Raw genomic sequence first — 18,034 nt, 5'->3', positions numbered from 1 at the left:
AGTTTGAGCCTTTCATACGTATCTTGACATGCAATTTTATTAATAGAAACATTAATTTTGCCATGTTGACTTGCAGGAACATTTCTGTTCTGAGAACATTAAATAAGAATATGTTCATGCACTTGAGGCTTTCTCCTTGCTGAAAAAAATACATCAGTACTGTACTCAGAGGCAGGCAATTATACAACTGACACACATTTCTTTGTATACATTTGTTTCTTCCCAACTCTTTTTTCCCTTTAAAATAATTTATTTAAAATTAACATTCCTATGCCCCTTTGGGGAAAAAAAAAAAGTCTACAAGCTACAACTTGTACTGAGCGAAACGCTTTTAATTTTGCAAACTTCATGCCTGAAAGAGACAGCTTTAATGGAGCTGATCAGATCTTTTGTTTCTAAATTGATTGCCCCGATAGATTTATTATTTTGATTTTTATTTCAATATTACATTGACAGATGGGGCAAACATTATTATCTTCTCCAAGGCACAGCCAACTAAATCAATACCACTAAAATACAGTCAGGGAATGAAGATTCAATTAAAACCGTGGCTACATGCAAACCTTTATTGACTGCCTTGTCACCACAGCCGGTGTCAGAAGAGCTCCAAAACGGGGAAGGTTTTGGCTACGTCGTCATGTTCCGTCCCCTTGGCTCAACAACCTGGACCAAAGCTGTGGTGGCCTCGGTGGAATCCAGCAAATACGTTTATAGGAACGAGAGCATCACACCCCTCTCTCCTTTCGAGGTCAAAGTTGGTGTCTACAACAACGAAGGAGAAGGGACCCTGAGCTCCATCTCCATCATCTACTCAGGAGAGGATGGTAACACGAGTTACTCTTAGTAGGAATGGGTGTGTAGCAGCAATAGGTGATAGATATGATCAGGCAGATCTCACAGGGTTTTTAAAGACCCTGCTCAAACTTGCTCATTGGATGTTTATAACAGATGTGAGGCAGGAGATGCGAATCTGAAGTAAAAATAGCAAGGGGCAAATTTTCAGAATGATTTTCAGTAGAGGGCCTGTTTCAACTCATTTGTCCCCAAGATGCTGCTGCTGAGTGTGTTGGGAAAACTGAGCGACACTCAAAGGTGTTGCTCTCAGAGGGTTTGGTTCCTCAGACCACTCAGTGTGGCTGATCTCTGAAAATCTGCTCCAGCAGCTGGGGAATGGACAATTTTGAGAGCAGGTTTTGCTGGCATTCCACCATAAGTGGAGAGTAAAGCTCATGGTTACACCAGGGGCTCTTCCTGCTGTTCCCCTGAGCATCTCCTCCCTTGGCACTGTCCCTGTGGTCACACCCATGTCCCACAGCTGTCTTTTCCCTGTCCCAGAGCCACAGATGGCCCCGGCGGGCGCCTCGGCGCTGAGCGTGTCGGCGGCGGCGGTGGAGGTGTCCTGGCTGCCCATCCCCTGGAACCGGCACACAGGCAGGGTGCTGGGCTACGAGGTGAGGAGATGGGCAATGAGGTGAGGGGATGGGCAATGAGGTGAGGAGATGGGCTACGAGGTGAGGGGATGGGCAATGAGGTGAGGAGATGGGCTACGAGGTGAGGGGACGGGCAATGAGGTGAGGAGATGGGCTACGAGTGAGGTCAGGGGATGGGCTATGAGGTGAGGAGATGGGCTATGAGGTGAGAAGATGGGCTACGAGGTGAAGAGCTGGGCTACGAGGTGAGGAGATGGGCTATGAGGTGATGAGCTGGGCTACGAGGTGAGGAGCTGGGCTACGAGGTGAGGAGCTCTGAAGTTATCCCTTTCCTATCCAGAATCCTTTTGGCCTTCTGGTTCCTCCTCCCAATTAACAAACTGCTGCTTCCAAGTCAACAGAGCGTGGAGCTCTTCCCCTGGCTCTCACTAGCAGCAACCCACCTGAGATAATCAGGAGGATTCACGGCTTAGAACTGCTGCTCTGTCCCAGACTTGCTGTGCTCAGATTTGGGGACAGGCACACGTGGCACTGCTGACAGAACAGGGCAGGATAAATGTCCTCCAGCGCTACCCAGAGCTTGTGCTGTGGGGCATTGAAAGGCTTTTAACTTCTCCCTCCTCTTAATAAAATCATTTAAGCTGAAAGGACCTTTAAGACCATCAGCTCCAGCCATTAACTCAAACATTTGAAGAAGGCAGTGGAAGAGTCCCGATCCCCATAGGGATTTAAAAGTTGTGTGGATGTGGCACTTGGGGACGTGGTTTAGTGCTGGACTTGGCATTGCTGAGTTAATGGTTGGACTTAAAGATATTTTCCAACTGAAATGATTCTGTGAATTTGGGATTAAGTAATGTCAGATATCATTCCTGGTCAGTTTACTTGCATAGTGAAGCAATTTCTTTTTCCTTTTTTTTTTTTTTTTAATTTGTAGATAAGAGGAAAACAAGTCAAAACCACTTTAAATTCTGTGCTATCATTGCAATATATAAATGAAGATAATAAGAGTCATGTACAGTCCACAAACCTTCCTAAATCAATTAATCACTGAAAAAAATAGCAGGTCTAAAGAGATGTCACTGAATCAAAACTAGAGCCAGGATACAAAATAATTAAAAACCTTTTAGATGATTGAGATAAATGCTCTTTTGTATCTCTTAAGGTTCTCTTTCATTGTGTCCAACCATAAAACCAACAAAGCTTTTATCATTCCTTACCTTATCAAAGGTTTCCTTCTGGACATCTGTAAATTTAAGGATTTCATTTAGTTCCTTAATTGGGATTCAGTCTGTGAAATGTTATTGCTTTTCTATAAATATTCATGCCTGGGTTTACATCCTGTTAGATTGGAGTACAAAAAAAAAAATCCTGTATTCCTCGAAATCTTCCTTGTCAGCAGGTCTGCTTCCCAGCCAAGCCTCTAATTGCTGGAACACAATGAATTGCCTGTTCTTTGTTCTCGCTTTTTAGGTTTTATATTGGATAGATGATCCCAAGGAAAGCACAGCTGGGAAGGTCAGAGTCAGCGGGAATGTGACAGCCAAAAACATCACGGGCCTGAGAGCTAACACGGTGTATTTTGCAACAGTCCGAGCCTACAACACAGCGGGGACAGGGCCCTCCAGCACCCCGGTGAACGTCACCACCAAAAAATCCCGTGAGTATTGGATTTGGTACAAGGGTCCCAAATTCCCAGCTGGGACAGGCACATTCCAGCTCACCGTGAGCCATCGCTGCCAAACGCTTCAACAGCTCCAGCAACAAAATCCCTAATTTCTTCGTAAGTCAGACAGCAAAATCTGTGAGTGAGAAACTTCCTCTTGTCCTAAATCAGAGCCCAGGAGGAAAGATTTGGGCTTGCCTTGGAGCAGCCCCCTTGCTTTCAGGGGATTTCAGAGATGCAGAGCCAATAAAGGAGGGATGTCCCTCAGGTCAGACAAGAGATTCTGGGGTGAGGCTGTGCTGGTTTGGGAACCTCTAAAAGGAACCTTTAAAACCCCCAGCCCCCCCTTTAGAATACAGAGGGGTTTTGAGACCTCTGAACTTAGCACTGCAGAGCTCAGCATAAGGGATACATTGATAAAAACACAATTTAGTTGTTGTTGGTTTTTTTGTTTGTTTTTTTTTTTTATTTTTTAATTAATACTAAAAGTAAAGCCTTCTGCTGTTTTGTTTTCCTTGGAATCTATTTTTCCACTAAATTATTGAGCAGCCCTTTAGCATCAAAGGGAAATATTTATCCTGAGTTTCACCAATTTTTCTCTTTTCTATATGCTGGTCCAAGCCATTACTACAAGTGCAAGATAGGAACAACTTGTAGAATGAATTAATTGATTTTTTAATTGCCACAAAACCAGTATTTATTGTAAATAAAGCAATCAAAAATAAAGCCAGAGAAGATATTTCTGAAAGGGTCAAACAGGACCCATCCCTGGAATTGTCCAAGGCCAGGTTGGATGAGGCTTGAAGAAACCTGGGATGGTGGAAGGTATCTCTGTCCATGGCAGGGGGTTGAATGAAATTAAATGTAAGTGCTATTCCAACCAAACCATTCTGTGATTTCATTACTTTCATCACAGTCCATTTTTCAGTAGAAAATAGATTCATCTCTGGGAATTCTTCCTTCTATTCCTATCTGCATCTGTATGAAAGACAAGTTAAAGACATGGCAGTCAAATGACAAAACACAGAAGGAATAAATTTGCTTTTGTTTTACATCTACTTTATCTTCTGTCAAATTCAGGATTGTGCTAATGGTTCATTTAAAAATTAAAGTCAAAATAACCTTTTTAATATTTAAGTATATAGATTAAAATTTCAAGCTCTGTCTGTGGAAGATGCAAGCGCTTGCAATAAGAGAAGAGATAATATGTCAAGAGAATATAAACAATGTGCATCTGGAGCAGGAGATGGAGCTCCAAAGTAATAGCTCTGCCTTCCTGCTCAGCATCCAGGATTCCTGCGGCCTTCTGCTCATCCCATTATTGCAGGGACTCAGCAGAGCTGCAATGATCCTTCTGCCAAAGAGGTGCAATTCTGACTGAAGTGTTCTTCTCTAAGATCGATGCCAGGTCTAATGTGACATCCTGGTTTAAGTTAAAAGTACTTAGGGAGTGGAACTGAGGTCCTCAAACCATGGACATGGCTCCATAAGGAGCTGTTCTCTTATGGTTCTTTAATTATATGGCATGGATTGCAGAAATTCCCCTTTCCTCTTTCTCTTCCTTTTCCTTCCCTCTTACTTTTCCTATTTAACTTCCTTTTCCTTTTCCTTTTCCTTTTCCTTTTCCTTTTCCTTTTCCTTTTCCTTTTCCTTTTCCTTTTCCTTTTCCTTTTCCTTTTCCTTTTCCTTTTCCTTTTCCTTTTCCTTTTCCTTTTCCTTTTCCTTTTCCTTCCCTTTCCCTTTCCCTTTCCCTTTCCCTTTCCCTTTCCCTTTCCCTTTCCCTTTCCCTTTTCCCTTCTCCTTCTCCTTCTCCTTCTCCTTCTCCTTCTCCTTCTCCTTCTCCTTCTCCTTCTCCTTCTCCTTCTCCTTCTCCTTCTCCTTCTCCTTCTCCTCTTCCTTTTATTTTTTCATCTTCCTCTTCTTTTTCCCTTACAAATAAATACATATACACCCAAAATATATAAAAATTACATCTCAATCAACTTAAGCAGATATTTGAGATTTCTATCATTATTGAAAGCACTGAGTACAAGAAAATAATGGAGGAAATAATCTGCCAACCTTACACCTGGACCTGCTTGCTTTTGCTAGCAGATATTCCTGTGTATTTGGGAAAGTGCTCTTACCACTTATTCTGGTTTCTGGCAGAAAAAAAAACCCAGATAATTTTGTTTTGCAAATCCTTCTGTGGTGTTTTTTCAGCCCCAAGATCATGAATTAAGATAGCTTTAAGTTTCTATGTCAAAAAGCTTTGGACAAGGCTGTAATTCACCCATTTTTGAGTGATTTCAAACCTCTCCAGAGTGCACAGCCAATGAAGTATTTGACATCCTTTGTGTCTTTGTGACTATTTTGTTATCCAATTCTATATATAAAATGTTTCCTGAAAGCAACAAAGAGCTTTCAAGCCATATTTAAATAAATTTGCAGTTTGATGTATGTGAGAGTAGACAAATGTCTTCGTAAAGAAATGAATCTTTTCCAACTTTGACAGTGGGGCTGATGGAAGGACACCTCTGGATATTCACCTGGGAGCTCCACCAACACCTCATTCCCTACTATAGGGATGGATCAAATGTCTCCAAAACCACGAGGCAGATGGATATGAAACAGCAGCACCCATCCATTTGTTTTATCTCTGTGGGAAATGAAAGAAATTGTCACCAAATCAACCTTCCTTCCAAGTGACATCCATCAGTCACCAACACGTAGCGGGGAAGAGAAGGATCCCAGAGTTAAACAATTTAGAATCAGGGCTGGAATGTGTATCTCCAAGTCTCTCCTCATTTTTACCTCTGTTTCAATCCTCCTTTCCTGGGCCACCACCCAGCAGGGCCCAGGAGGACGTGCCATGGAGCAGGAGAGAACGTGTTGGCCTAAATCTGAGCTCCAGTTCAAAGGCACAGCTCCACCCTCACATGTTCACACAGGATTCAGTTCCATCACTTGTAGGCAAATTTTCAAAGTCTTCACACTTAGGCATAAAAAGCCTTTGAAAAAAGCTGCTCTCAGCCTATTGTGCTGAGAATTTCTAAAATCCTACAATGTTTCATGGTGGATCAGATGGAGACTTTCATGTGCAGCTCTTTGTAACCTGTCCTGGCTGATGGAAATCTTGCCTTCTGTAGTTTGCTCTCAGTTTTAGCTTTTTCTGAGATCCAGACAGCAAAACATCCTCTAGGACATGGAAATACAGAGAGGAACAGCATTTTCCTTCCACAAAATCTCTCAAATATAACTTGAACTGTCAGACACTGTCAGGCTGTGCCTAATTTTGCAAATGAAGTCTCACAGATAGAGGTTCTGTTCTATGAATAGATTTTTATTCTGACTAATACCAGAGCAATGGTGGACTGCAATATGGTTTTTTTGCTCTTTTAGGTTTGAATCACCCAAGCATTTGCTACTCCCATATCAGCACCTCATTCAGTTACACTATGAAAATTAACATTCAGTTTATCTCCTTATTATCATAATACTTATTTTTTTTTTTTTTAAAGCACCAAGTCAACCTCCAGCAAACATCGCCTGGAAGCTGACAAATTCCAAAATCTGCCTGAACTGGGAGCATGTGAAAACAATGGAGAATGAGTCTGAGGTGTTGGGCTACAAAGTAAGGGATTTCTTTATCTCATTAATCAGAGATTTTATTTACAATACGGGTAGAGATATGGTGGAAAGTTCATGTTCATTATCTGGAACACTGATTTTTCTGGATTTATTGGGATGGTTGGATGATGTTTATACCAATATTAATCCAGAGTAGGACTTCTTTATCCCAAGAGAGGGATTTTCTGTCCCCAGTCCTGTATTTCTCTTGTTCCCTTGTAATTTTACTTAACCAAAGTTTTTTTGTTATCATATCTCCAGGGAAGGAGTTTCACAAATATATAAGAAATAGAGAACAGTCTTTGAAGCATTAAAAGGAGTCATAAATTACATTTAAACATCCTCACTCTGTGGCAGTTTATAAATGTACCTTTAAAAAGGAGACTGAAAGATACTCACACAAAGATCTATGTGAATGAACCAAAAAGCACTCCCATAAATCTACTTTTAAAGGAAATACAAATGTATTTTAAAGTTTGGTTGCAGTGCAGAATTATTTGATTTTCCTCATGTTCTAGGAAACCACCTGCTGTGGTACCCACCCCAAAATCCTGCAGAATTTATTCCCCTGTTTTAAATTCCTTTTAACACCCTGCGGGATGATGAGTGTTTGGAAAACTTAGGGAAACGACAGAAGAATCTCTCAGTCCCCCACCAAAAAAATCCATTAAAACTTAAACCAAAATGAAGTAACTCTTGTTTTCCTACCCCTTTCTGCTTAGATTCTGTACAGACAGAACAGGCAGAGCAAAGCCCATATCCTGGAGACAAACAACACTTCAGCTGAACTCCTGGTCCCGTTTGAAGAAGATTATCTCATCGAGATAAGAACCGTCAGTGATGGTGGCGACGGCAGCAGCAGTGAGGAAATTAGGATTCCAAAAATATCAAGTAAGTGAGAGAATTTTTTTCCCCCTCTGAATGCTGTTGCATAAGAAGAAATCTGTGCCTCTAAGCACAACAGATTCCCAGCTTGTCCCTTGCCATAGGTGTCCTTCCTCCTGGTGCTTTTTGGTGCTGGCTCCTGTAAATTTGTCTCTGATACTCTGACATTCATCAGAGGAGAAAGTGTTTTGCTCCACACTTTCTTTTTAGTGCAGGTCTCCACTGCCCTGGCCTGCAGAGCTCAGGGAAGACACAGGAATAAGATTTCTTGGGAAAGTCAAAGTCCTCCCACATAATGTGGCCCTAAATCTGCACTGGACAGAGGTACATGCAGCCTCTGCTCTCATAAATAACTTATTATTCATGGAAAATAGAGCATTTTTATATTTATATATCATAGGTTGTTTTGCAACAAAATAGTCAAAACCCTCTTGAAGATGATAGAGGAAAGGTGAGATGTTGATCTGAACCCCTACTCCATGAAATGGCCACTACAGTTTGATAAACAAATAAATAGAAATAACATTTATGGAAAATGTTTCATCTTGAAAAGAGAACAGAGATTTCTGTAGAGCTAAAATGCAAAGAAAAACTAATTTTTGACACACATTTACCTCTGTCTGTTTATATTTTTACAGGTTTAAGCTCTGGAGCAATTAAATCATCCCAAAGAATAATCCATACATTGGCATCTGGGATCCTGCTGTTGAGTTCTGTTCTTCTAAACCCTTTTCCTTGCTGGTTCCAGCAATGCTCTGCTGTGGACTTCTAAAAATAAAAGTGTAGATTTTATCTTAATTCTTCACCATAACCAACATTCCTGAGAAAAATCAACACTGGGGAGGGGGAGGGAGGTGGAAGTGGTCTGTCATTAAGAAAATGTTAGGCATCAATATTCCATGAATTTCTAAAAATAGGCTTGGAAATGAAGGGGTAAATCAACATGCATTAATTAAACAGAGTGATGCCAAACCTAATTTGGGATTGACACGTGGGTGGTCTCAAATTTTTTCCACATAGTTGTTATTGGAGCAGCATTTTAATGGAATGTCAACCTGTGCAAGCTGATGCCACGGAGGGGAGCAGTGATTTAAAACTCTTGTGATGTGGATATTATTTATCTCATATTCTTCAGTGTATCCTGTTAAAAAAAACCCACTTTCAATTAAATAAAAGCTATTTGTTTATTTTTTTGCACTTGTCTGTAGTAGAGGAGGTGTCATAAAACACATTATTTGAAGTGCCCTGTGCTATTTTCTACAGAAAAGGGGAACTTTAATAAAAGGATAAAAGGAGTCTCCTATGGACCAACCCAAAGCCCAAAGTGAATTCCACAGAAACTCTTTCAGTAGCATCAGCAGGTCTTGAACCAGAGCTGAAATAACAGCACCTTTTATACCATCAGATGCTTCACATATTCTCATATCCATTTTAAAGGACTTTTCCATGCAAAGACTCTTCTGATCAACAAAACTTCCAGAGACACGGAATATTTTCTGAGGGAAAACTGAAATCTAGCTGCCATTAAGCAGGATCAGTTGGTCTCTCCTGATTTTGTTATTCTTTGCTGTGGCTTGAAAGCGTGGATTCATCTTTGGGTTGGGCGTGAAGGTAAATGAGAAGAACATTGATTTTCATCATCTTGAAATATAAATAAAAGCAGCTAATTAAGCCCTTCAATCTCCCGAGTCCCCAGAATGACAAATTAAACACCAGAGCCTGCCTTTCAAGTCAGGAGATGCAGCTCAATGCTTGAAGCAACACTCCTGCCAGCTTGAACTACGTCTGATAAAAGGTGTTTTTTCCTGATGTCATTACTGGGAAATCTTTTCTTCCTTCTCACTTTGCTCTCAAGTTTTATTTTCTTTTCCCCACTGTCAGATCCATGTTGTGTCATATTTGTAAACATTTATAACTACACAAGATAACCAAATGCCCCAAATATTTTTAAAAGGGGGGCTGTTGGAATGGGGGTGAGGATGTGTCAGCACATGAATGATAAAAACAGCTCAGCTCTGCATGGAAATCCTTCAAAGAACTCGTTAAACCATGTTGCTTATCCATGGGCATGAATGGGAATTCATAGAGGAATCTCCAAAACTTTGGTACCTCTGGAAAGTCCCTGCCAAGCCAAACCTTTCTCTGATTCTCTGATTCCTCACATAGCCCATTGGCTGGTCTGGCAGAAAATAAACTCAAAAATGATAAAATCATTGCAAAGCCACTTGGTAGAGATTGATGTCCGAGCAAATAACTCTTCACAGGATCATGGAATGGTTTGGGTTGAAAGGGACATTAAAGATCTCTTCCAGCTGGTGATATTTAATAACCCCCAGACTGCATTCAGTATTTTCTGGAGGCAACTCTTCTTTGGTTTTTTGAGAGCTTTTTGCATCACCCACTCCCAGCAGGGGTCCAGCAGGACCTCTGCTCACTCCCAGACCTTCTGTGCCCATTAAACAACAGGTACCTTTTATTTCCCTTCATTAAACTGAATCTAAAATTCTTATGCTTCATAACATAAATGTAATTCTTTGCTAACTTTCCCCAAAAACATCTTTTTATTCAAGTGAAAAGAGATTTTCTGCAGAGCAGTTACAGTTCTATAGAATGTCTGAGCGATGCTTAATTACAGGGAGGCTCTGGAAATAAAATGTCACTTTTAGAAGTCTGTCCTCTGGGATTTCTGCAAAGTTCCTAATCACAGGAGTTATTAGGAAGAGGTTTAACACAGCTTTCTAAAGAGGAGAATGGTTTAGAAAGAAATGAATGTGCTATATAAAATCCTGATAATACCTTAATGAAGTAAAAACATTTTTCTGTGCGGTGGAAGTAAACAATGAATCACTTCTTCAGATTTCTTGTCATTTTTGTGCAGCAATGATGTTCTTTTACTGTAGAAGATCCAAATCAGACTCTTTAACCTCAGCATTTTGCCATTCCTTTTTAAAAAGGGACAACTGCGGAATCCCAGGAATATGAGTGAATGTTCCCTTGCTGAATTCCCTTGGAGCTGGAGTTGCAGGGTGAATATTCTGCCTCAGGAGCAGAACTAAGCAGTCTTAAGGACAAAAAAACCTTTAAATCCAGCTCCTCCCTTCATCCCTAAATCACTGCAGAACTTGTGCAGGTTCATATCCTCCTCTTCAGCTCCCCAGTCCTTTTGTTGGTGTTTCACCAGGACAAATTGAGCCTGAGCAGCCCAAAGCACTGAAAAGTCCAGCTCTTTTTATGGGAAAGTGTTATTAAAGCAGCTGATGCTGAAATGGAAAGAGTTCACATGGCTGGCAGCTTTCATTAAAAAGAAAAGAGAAAGGGTCAAAAAGAATTTTGTCACTTAGAGTTGCAGGAAAAACTTTGGGAATAGGAAAAGCACAAATCCCCTAAAACCAGAAGTTGAAATGAAAACAACAGAAAAACTCTGCAGTGCTCCTGATTTTTAACAGCCAAGAACCTGAATTAAAAACCCCATTTAAAGGTGCCCAGTAAAGGGAATTTTGTACCCAGACTTAGCAGATTTTAGAGAAAATCACAGGCCAGCCAAAGTTTTCAGACAGCTGGAAAAATAATACCTATTTTCTTTTGATAACCTAAGCAAAGTACCAAAACATGAAAGAGACTCACAGTCAGGGATTTTCATTTTGAATTTAACACATCAACAAAATATTTCTCCATGAAAAAAGCAATTTTGAGCCTCTCCAAATGTTTCCATTCACTCCAAGCACAATGTTTCTTTGTGATTTACGAGCATTTAAACTTTATTTAACACCTTCTCCCTTCTTTATAGGGCAATTTTTGAATAGGAATGCCAGGAAACGAAATAAAATAGCCCATGTGTGTTATTGCACCAGCCCCTAAATCAACGTTATCCCAGAGTGCAGAAACTCCCTGTTTTCTGTGGGTCGTTGGGATGCAGCCCTGCTGATGCCTTGACACCGAGCTCTAAATCACATCCATGAACAAATGTGTTGTAAATGTGCAAAAAAGGTTTTATTAATATCAGCCTGTGCCTCAGTGGTGCAGAATTCCCCCAGGGATGTGCAGGGCCCGTGTGGAGGAGGGATTCACCTGCTCACGGGGGTTTGGGGACTCTCAGGGGATCCTGGCTCCCTCTGTGCCCCCCTCCATGGATTTCTGTCTGCTCAGGGAACACAAAAGATGTGAGAATTGGAATAAACCAATGGTTTTGTTTTCCCTGCTCGAAAGATGTCAGAGCTTGAATAAACCAACGTGGTTTATTGTGAAGGTAAATGTGGAAAACTACCCTTATCAGAGCCTTGCATTCTTTTGTCCATCTCTGCAAGCTTTGTGAGCACTGCAAGTTACAGACTAAACAAGCTAAAACAGCACACTTAATCTAAATCCAAAATTAATTTCTACTCTAAGGTAATCTCCATCCCCCCATGTCTCATTTATTCTCCTCCAGCACTGGTATTTCCAAGACACCATCCCCCAAAATTGCTGTGGATGTGCCCAAGTGTTGCTGCATCTCAGTGCCCCCAAAAATGAGGTTTCAGGTGCCTCTGTAGATGTAGCCACAATGGCATGGAAGCGCAGAATCCCAGAATGGTTTGGGTTGGGGGGACCTTAAATCCCACCCCTGCCATGGCAGGGACACCTTCTACTGTCCCAGGTGTCCCAAGCCCAGTGTCCAACCTGGCCCTGGGCACTGCCAGGGGTGTGCTGGCCTTGGCAATGAGTGGATTGAGGTCTGGTGGTCTCGGGGGTCTGGAGGTCGAGGTGACCCCAGATTGTGAAAAGTGTTTTTCTCCCAGCCCGTGCAGCCAAAGAAGGAGTCGGAATGAGCAGGGTCGGCTTCTCAAGGTTGTTTATTTTCTCTTATCTCTAACATGTTTTCTCAAGGAGCTGGGTCTGTCCAGCAGGTCAGTCTGCAGCAGAATCCCACCTCCTTGGGGTGGTGTTTATATTTTACACCAAAAACTGCCTGTGCCATGTTTGCAATAACGTGCCAATATCTGTCATTTCTGCTGGGCAGTGTGTCTGTGCCTTAAACCAACAGAAAAGTGTCACCAGCACAGCAAGGCATGGAGGGCGAGGAGAAGGAGAAGAAAGGATATGCCCAAATCCCTTCATCCTGTCCCCTTGAACCCCTTATTTTAAAACCCTAAAATTCTACTTTTTCACCCTATGTTAACTCAACTCCCACACTACTCAAGCCCTTGTGGCTTGTAATTCCTCATACAGAGTCGGCATTTTTTTCCCCACAGGCTAAAATCAAAGCCACAGGTGTTTTTGACTTTGTGCCAGGGTCTCTGAGCCCCTGCCAGGGTCTGGGGACAGCCAGGGCAGCCAGAGGGATGTGCTGGGGTCCCACATGGTGGCAGTCACAGAGTCATTCCCACATGGATGAGCTCTCCTGCTACAGCAGGACTCCCCACCAGCTGTGCATTATTCCTGCCCAGGAGTGGCCCAGCCTCCCTCCACTCACCTGAGTTATTTTCCATATGCTCCTTCTGCTCCTGACTGAATTTCTGGGAGGGACAACACCTCCAGGATTGCTCCGAATGGAAAATATAAAATAATGGCAAATGATGCATTCAGAAATAGCCACCTAAAAATTTAAATGAGGTTCCACAGACTTCATACAGAATGCCCCTGGCCAAATCCAGAGTCTAGGTAAGGATTTGACATTTCTCTCGCTCTGACCATTATCTAATCTAAAAACTGGGGGAGATGGTGAGCAATCAGCAGTATTAAAATAAAAATAAAATCTTCCCTGCAAAAATTTACCATGAGGAAAAGGTCAGTTGGACATTTTGACAGCACAGTACAATGAGAGCCTCTAAATAGCTTCAATCATTCAGGCTTTTTTATTAGGAACTTCTTCTGTCAGTTCCTAGGATTAAATACCTGGAAACAGGTCTGACGTAGCAATTAAAATGTCATATTAATCATACTGGTGTGCATTGTTTCTTTGCTTAACCTATTTTATAGACAGCAATATATTTCAGCACCAAAAAGCAGATACAAGTGTTTGTCATCTTTATGGAATGAACTGGAATAATTCTGAAATGCTAAGGGATCCCAGAAGAGCAGAAGTTTTTTGTAAGGTGCTGTCCTGGGTCGGCTATGTGATGCTTGCATACCAAATAATTAAATATAAATAGATATATATATATATATATATAAGATAGGAATCTTAATACTCTAATAAAATGAATGGAATTGTTGCACTTGAGTCATCATGTCCTAACAGTTTTTTTTCCAGATTGCCTTCAGTGAAATGTTCAACACAAACTTTCCTCATTCATGTACTTGTTTCTCCTTTTGTTGGTTTTCCAGCTGCACTTCCACTCACATCCCTCTGCTCTGACCCCTCTGCTACCATGGCTCCCATCTCCTCAGCTTTAATCCAATTTTTTTCCCTTAGAAACCATCCACAGGCTCCGCCAGTAGCCTTGCATGGGGTCACTGTTATGGTAAGAAGTAAAATAAAAACTGAGGCTCTCGAATGCAGGGTTTCATAAAAAATGGAGGTGTCTGGAGAGGCCAAACCTCCCACAGCCCTCGGGGCTGTCAAATATCCAGGTGGAGGAGCAGCCTTCCCTTCTCTGTGCACCACTTGCTGTTCTTAGAATCCCAGAAACGGAAATTACAGAATCATGGAATGGGTTGGGTTGGGAGGGACCTCAAATCCCACCCAGTGCCACTCCTGCCATGGCAGGGACACTTCCACTGTCCCAGGCTGCTCCAACCCCAATGTCCAACCTGGACTTGGGCACTGCCATGATTTATTAAAAAAAATATGGATATTGATCTAGTACTGATATCCAACTGTGACAGACAAAAACTCTCTAACAGTGTAAAGTTAGAAAGTGTGTGTTTATTGTGTGTGGGATTGCTCCCAAATACACACCGTGCCTTCCAGGTGATTACAGAGTCTTTTTATCCATATAAGTATTGAATACCCAAAATATAAATATATATTAATAATTTTGGTGTATCCCATTCCCTGCTTCATATACCGATCACTCCAAAAGCCATTCAGCATGTGTGGTTTGTTCCTTGAAATGGGTCAGTGTCCCTTCCATGGGGAGGGGTCCCAAAATGAGGAAGTAAATGAAGTCTTCCTCCTTCTGACCTTTCTACCTTTTCAATGCAAATGTGACAAATGAACTCTTGGTGGAACTCCCATTCCTTGTCTTCAGTTGGTTTCAGAACAGAGGAGGCCACAATTGTCTGATGTTCCTAAAAGCTCTTTGTCAGTTTGTGTATTCTTCATTATAAACCCAGCTAACTAAACATGGTGCTGACAAGCAATCAGTTATTAGTTAACTACTAATTCTTAACTTCATCAAGGCCTACTCATTTATTTTATTTAACTCTAGTAAGGCTTATTTCTAACTAAAATCTTAGCTCCTCTAAAATCTCTAAATTCCTTAAAAATTACATTTCAGCCAGGGATCCAGGGCAGTCACAGCTGTGCCAGGGTCCACTCTATTCATCCTGAAATCCCATTTTCCTGGCAAATTTGAGCACAGGGATCTTTCCTTGAGCTCTCGCTGCAGTGGTCTGTGGGAGCACTGCAACCATGATTTAATTACATTATTCTGCAGCCCTGCTGTCCCAGAGATTTTAAAGAGAAACAGCACAAATCTTCCCCAGGTCCCAGTGCCCTCAGCAGATTCAAAGCCTGTGCAGTTGGAGTGGGTTTAGAATTTATTTGAAAGCCTTCTTACACTGGTACAATTTATCCACAGAGATCAGCAGTTTACATTGTATTGATTAATGCAGCTATTGATTTATTCTGCAATTGTACTGGCCAGGTTTATACAGCACTGGAAAGTGCTATTTTCCAGGAGTGATTGACTTCTTTCTTTATTGACTAAAATGAGCTGATAAAAATCATCCACTGGCTGAGCTAGAAGTACTTTTTTCTGTATTTCTGCTTCCAGCAGAGAAAATTAGGAGACAAACGCTGCTGCAGAGCAGAGGAAAGAATTTCCAAGGCTTAACCCCTCTGGAATTACCCTGCCTGGGCTAAGCCCAGCCCCAGCCTCAGCCAGGTGAGAAGCTGGGATGGAAAAAAGGCAGGAATTTGGATTTGGATTTGGATTTGGAGGAGGAGGATGAACCTGCTCCTCTTTTTTCTCACTTCAACTCTGAACATTGATGTTTTCCAGAGCTTTCTGCTGCTCCTAAAGCTGATGTCACTGTTCCCTTCCCCAGGTTTGGGGCTCCTGGGAAGGGCTCAAGGATGGAATGAGGCTCTTCCTGCTTTTTTAAGGAAGGTGCTGTCTGCAGTCGTGGTTTTTTGTAGCATCTCATGCCTTTGCAGTGCCATAAATTGAATATAAATCACTGATCCTGGCTGTTCCAAGCTTTTCCCAGTTTGGGGGAAGAGCCCTGAAACATCTGGCTGTCAATCACATCAGTTCTGAGCTGTTCTCCTGGTGGAGCTGTTCCATCAGGCCAAGGAAATTCTGCTTTTAAACAAGTGCCAGAGGTGCATCCTCCCCCCAGCCCTTGAAATATCCCAGCTCCCTGTCCAGAGTGTGAAACACTTTTATTTCATGTCATCTGTGCTGCTCTCAGTTTACAAGTCAGTATTGCTATATTCATATTTTTAAATGTATATATTTATATATTTGCATTTTCTAGTGAAATACATAAAATACAATTAACACAGATGGACAAACAGCTCCTGTAGAAAACACCCATGAAAACTCACATTGCTGCACTTCAGAAATACTCTCTAACAGAAAAATTCTTCCAGGCCATTTAGTTTCACAAGGCTTTTCAAATTCCTCTTAAAGTCTGACTTGTAAAATGAACATTTCCTCCTATTTAATAGTCACGCACCTCTCTCCAATTCCCAAGCACCACAAGTTAGAAGAGAGAACTGTGCTCTGGGGCTGTAATTTTGGCACAAGGTGACGTTTCTTCCATCAAGCTGTGGATTTAGGGCAGGGGATAGTCTGGGGTTATGGATTTACATTCCCAGGGTTCTGCTCAGGAGCAATTCCTGTCCCAGGAATGAACTCACAGCTCTGGGCTGCCCAGGGGTGAGCTGTGGAGAACAAGCACAGAGAGTGCACGCAGCAAAAAAGGAAATTCAGAATAAAAGGATAAAATTCAAAATAAAAGTTGGTGACTCAGTGATCTTTCATATATGTATATATGAAATACAGATAGTTGCAAACTCAGAGATGTATATATACATGAGGAGCAGGAAATGGAGAGATGTGTAATGAAAATAGCACCACATTTCTGATTTTCCCTCCCTGCATGAGAAAGGGAATCGCAGGGAGAGGCAGGGTAGAGCTCAGACATTGCTATCTAGGGCCCAGAATAATTTATCTCATTACATAATATAATAATATATCTGTTAATTTAATATTAAATGCATCATATAGAATATATGTTATAAGATATATTTGATAATATATTATAATTATATTAAGTATATAATATTAATTATATAATATTATTTATATTATATAAATAATATAATATAATATAATATAATATAATATAATATAATATAATATAATATAATATAAATTAAATCAGCCTGCAGCACCCATTGATCCATGGGCACCCAGGGCTCTGCTGGCACTGCCTGGGCATGTCAGACAATTCCAGAGCCCTGGGCATTTTAGAATATTCCAGAGCTCAGGGCATTTCAGATAATTCCACAGCCCTGGGCATGTCAGACAATTTCAGAGCACAGGTCATGTCAGACAATTCCAGAAGCCAGGACAGTTCAGACAATTCCAGAGCCCAGAGCATTTTAGAATATCCCAGAACCCAGAGCATTTTAGAATATTCCAGAGCTCAGGGCATTTCAGACAATTCCAGAGCCCAGGGCATTTCAGGCAATTCCAGAGCCCTGGGCATTTCAGACAATTCCAGAGCCCGGGGCATTTCAGATAATTCCAGAGGGCAGGTCAGTTCAGACAATTCCAGAGCCCAGCCCAAATGATGCCGTGGCTTTGACCACTGTGACATCCCCGGGCTGACAGTGATTAACTTTCAGCACATTCCAGGTGGCAGGATGCTGACTGTGTATCCATTGGTATTCTTTGGTTGGATGCTAAAACATGAGTTTGTTGTTTTTTTGGTTGTTGTTTTTTTGTTTTTTCTCCAACAAAACCACATTTTCTTCTGTTTTTCCCTTGTAATACGTCTATTTTTTCAGAGGACAGGGGCTGCCTGTTCCTTCTAACCAGATTTTCCCAGATCTGTGTTTTGCAGAGCTGTTTAAACCAAATGAGGCACCAAAATGCTCTTGGTTGTTCTTTGTCCCTCAGGAATTTTGGGCTCTGGACTTGTCCCCTCATGATGGGAATGATCCCGGGATAACCTTCTCCAAAACACTCCCTGTTCTGGGAACCAAAATTTGGCTGATTGCCCTGAGCTGTTGTTTCCTCTCTCTACACAACAACTGTTGAGTGGAAAAAAATTTGAAATTAGAGAATGAAAT

At 41.5% G+C, this 18,034-nt stretch overlaps 1 protein-coding gene across 3 annotated transcripts in view; it reads left to right on the top strand.

The window, feature by feature from the left end:
* The window catches only part of CNTN6 (contactin 6), a 129,946-nt gene extending 121,162 nt beyond the window's left edge, over window positions 1-8,784 (top strand). For all 3 annotated transcript variants that reach the window (XM_085590276.1, XM_021529017.3, XM_085590277.1), the window contains 6 exons: window positions 590-824; window positions 1,336-1,451; window positions 2,901-3,087; window positions 6,594-6,706; window positions 7,425-7,593; window positions 8,226-8,784. In XM_085590276.1, the coding sequence (XP_085446402.1) occupies window positions 590-824; window positions 1,336-1,451; window positions 2,901-3,087; window positions 6,594-6,706; window positions 7,425-7,593; window positions 8,226-8,359 (954 nt within the window). In that variant the 3' untranslated portion in view covers window positions 8,360-8,784. The remainder of the gene's footprint in view (window positions 1-589; window positions 825-1,335; window positions 1,452-2,900; window positions 3,088-6,593; window positions 6,707-7,424; window positions 7,594-8,225) is intronic.
* The last annotated feature ends 9,250 nt before the right edge of the window (window positions 8,785-18,034 follow it).

The sequence above is a fragment of the Lonchura striata genome, chromosome 12, assembly GCF_050655825.1.
Source record: "Lonchura striata isolate lonStrDom1 chromosome 12, ASM5065582v1, whole genome shotgun sequence".
Lineage (NCBI taxonomy): Eukaryota > Metazoa > Chordata > Aves > Passeriformes > Estrildidae > Lonchura > Lonchura striata.
This window is presented reverse-complemented; position numbering and strand designations above follow the sequence as displayed.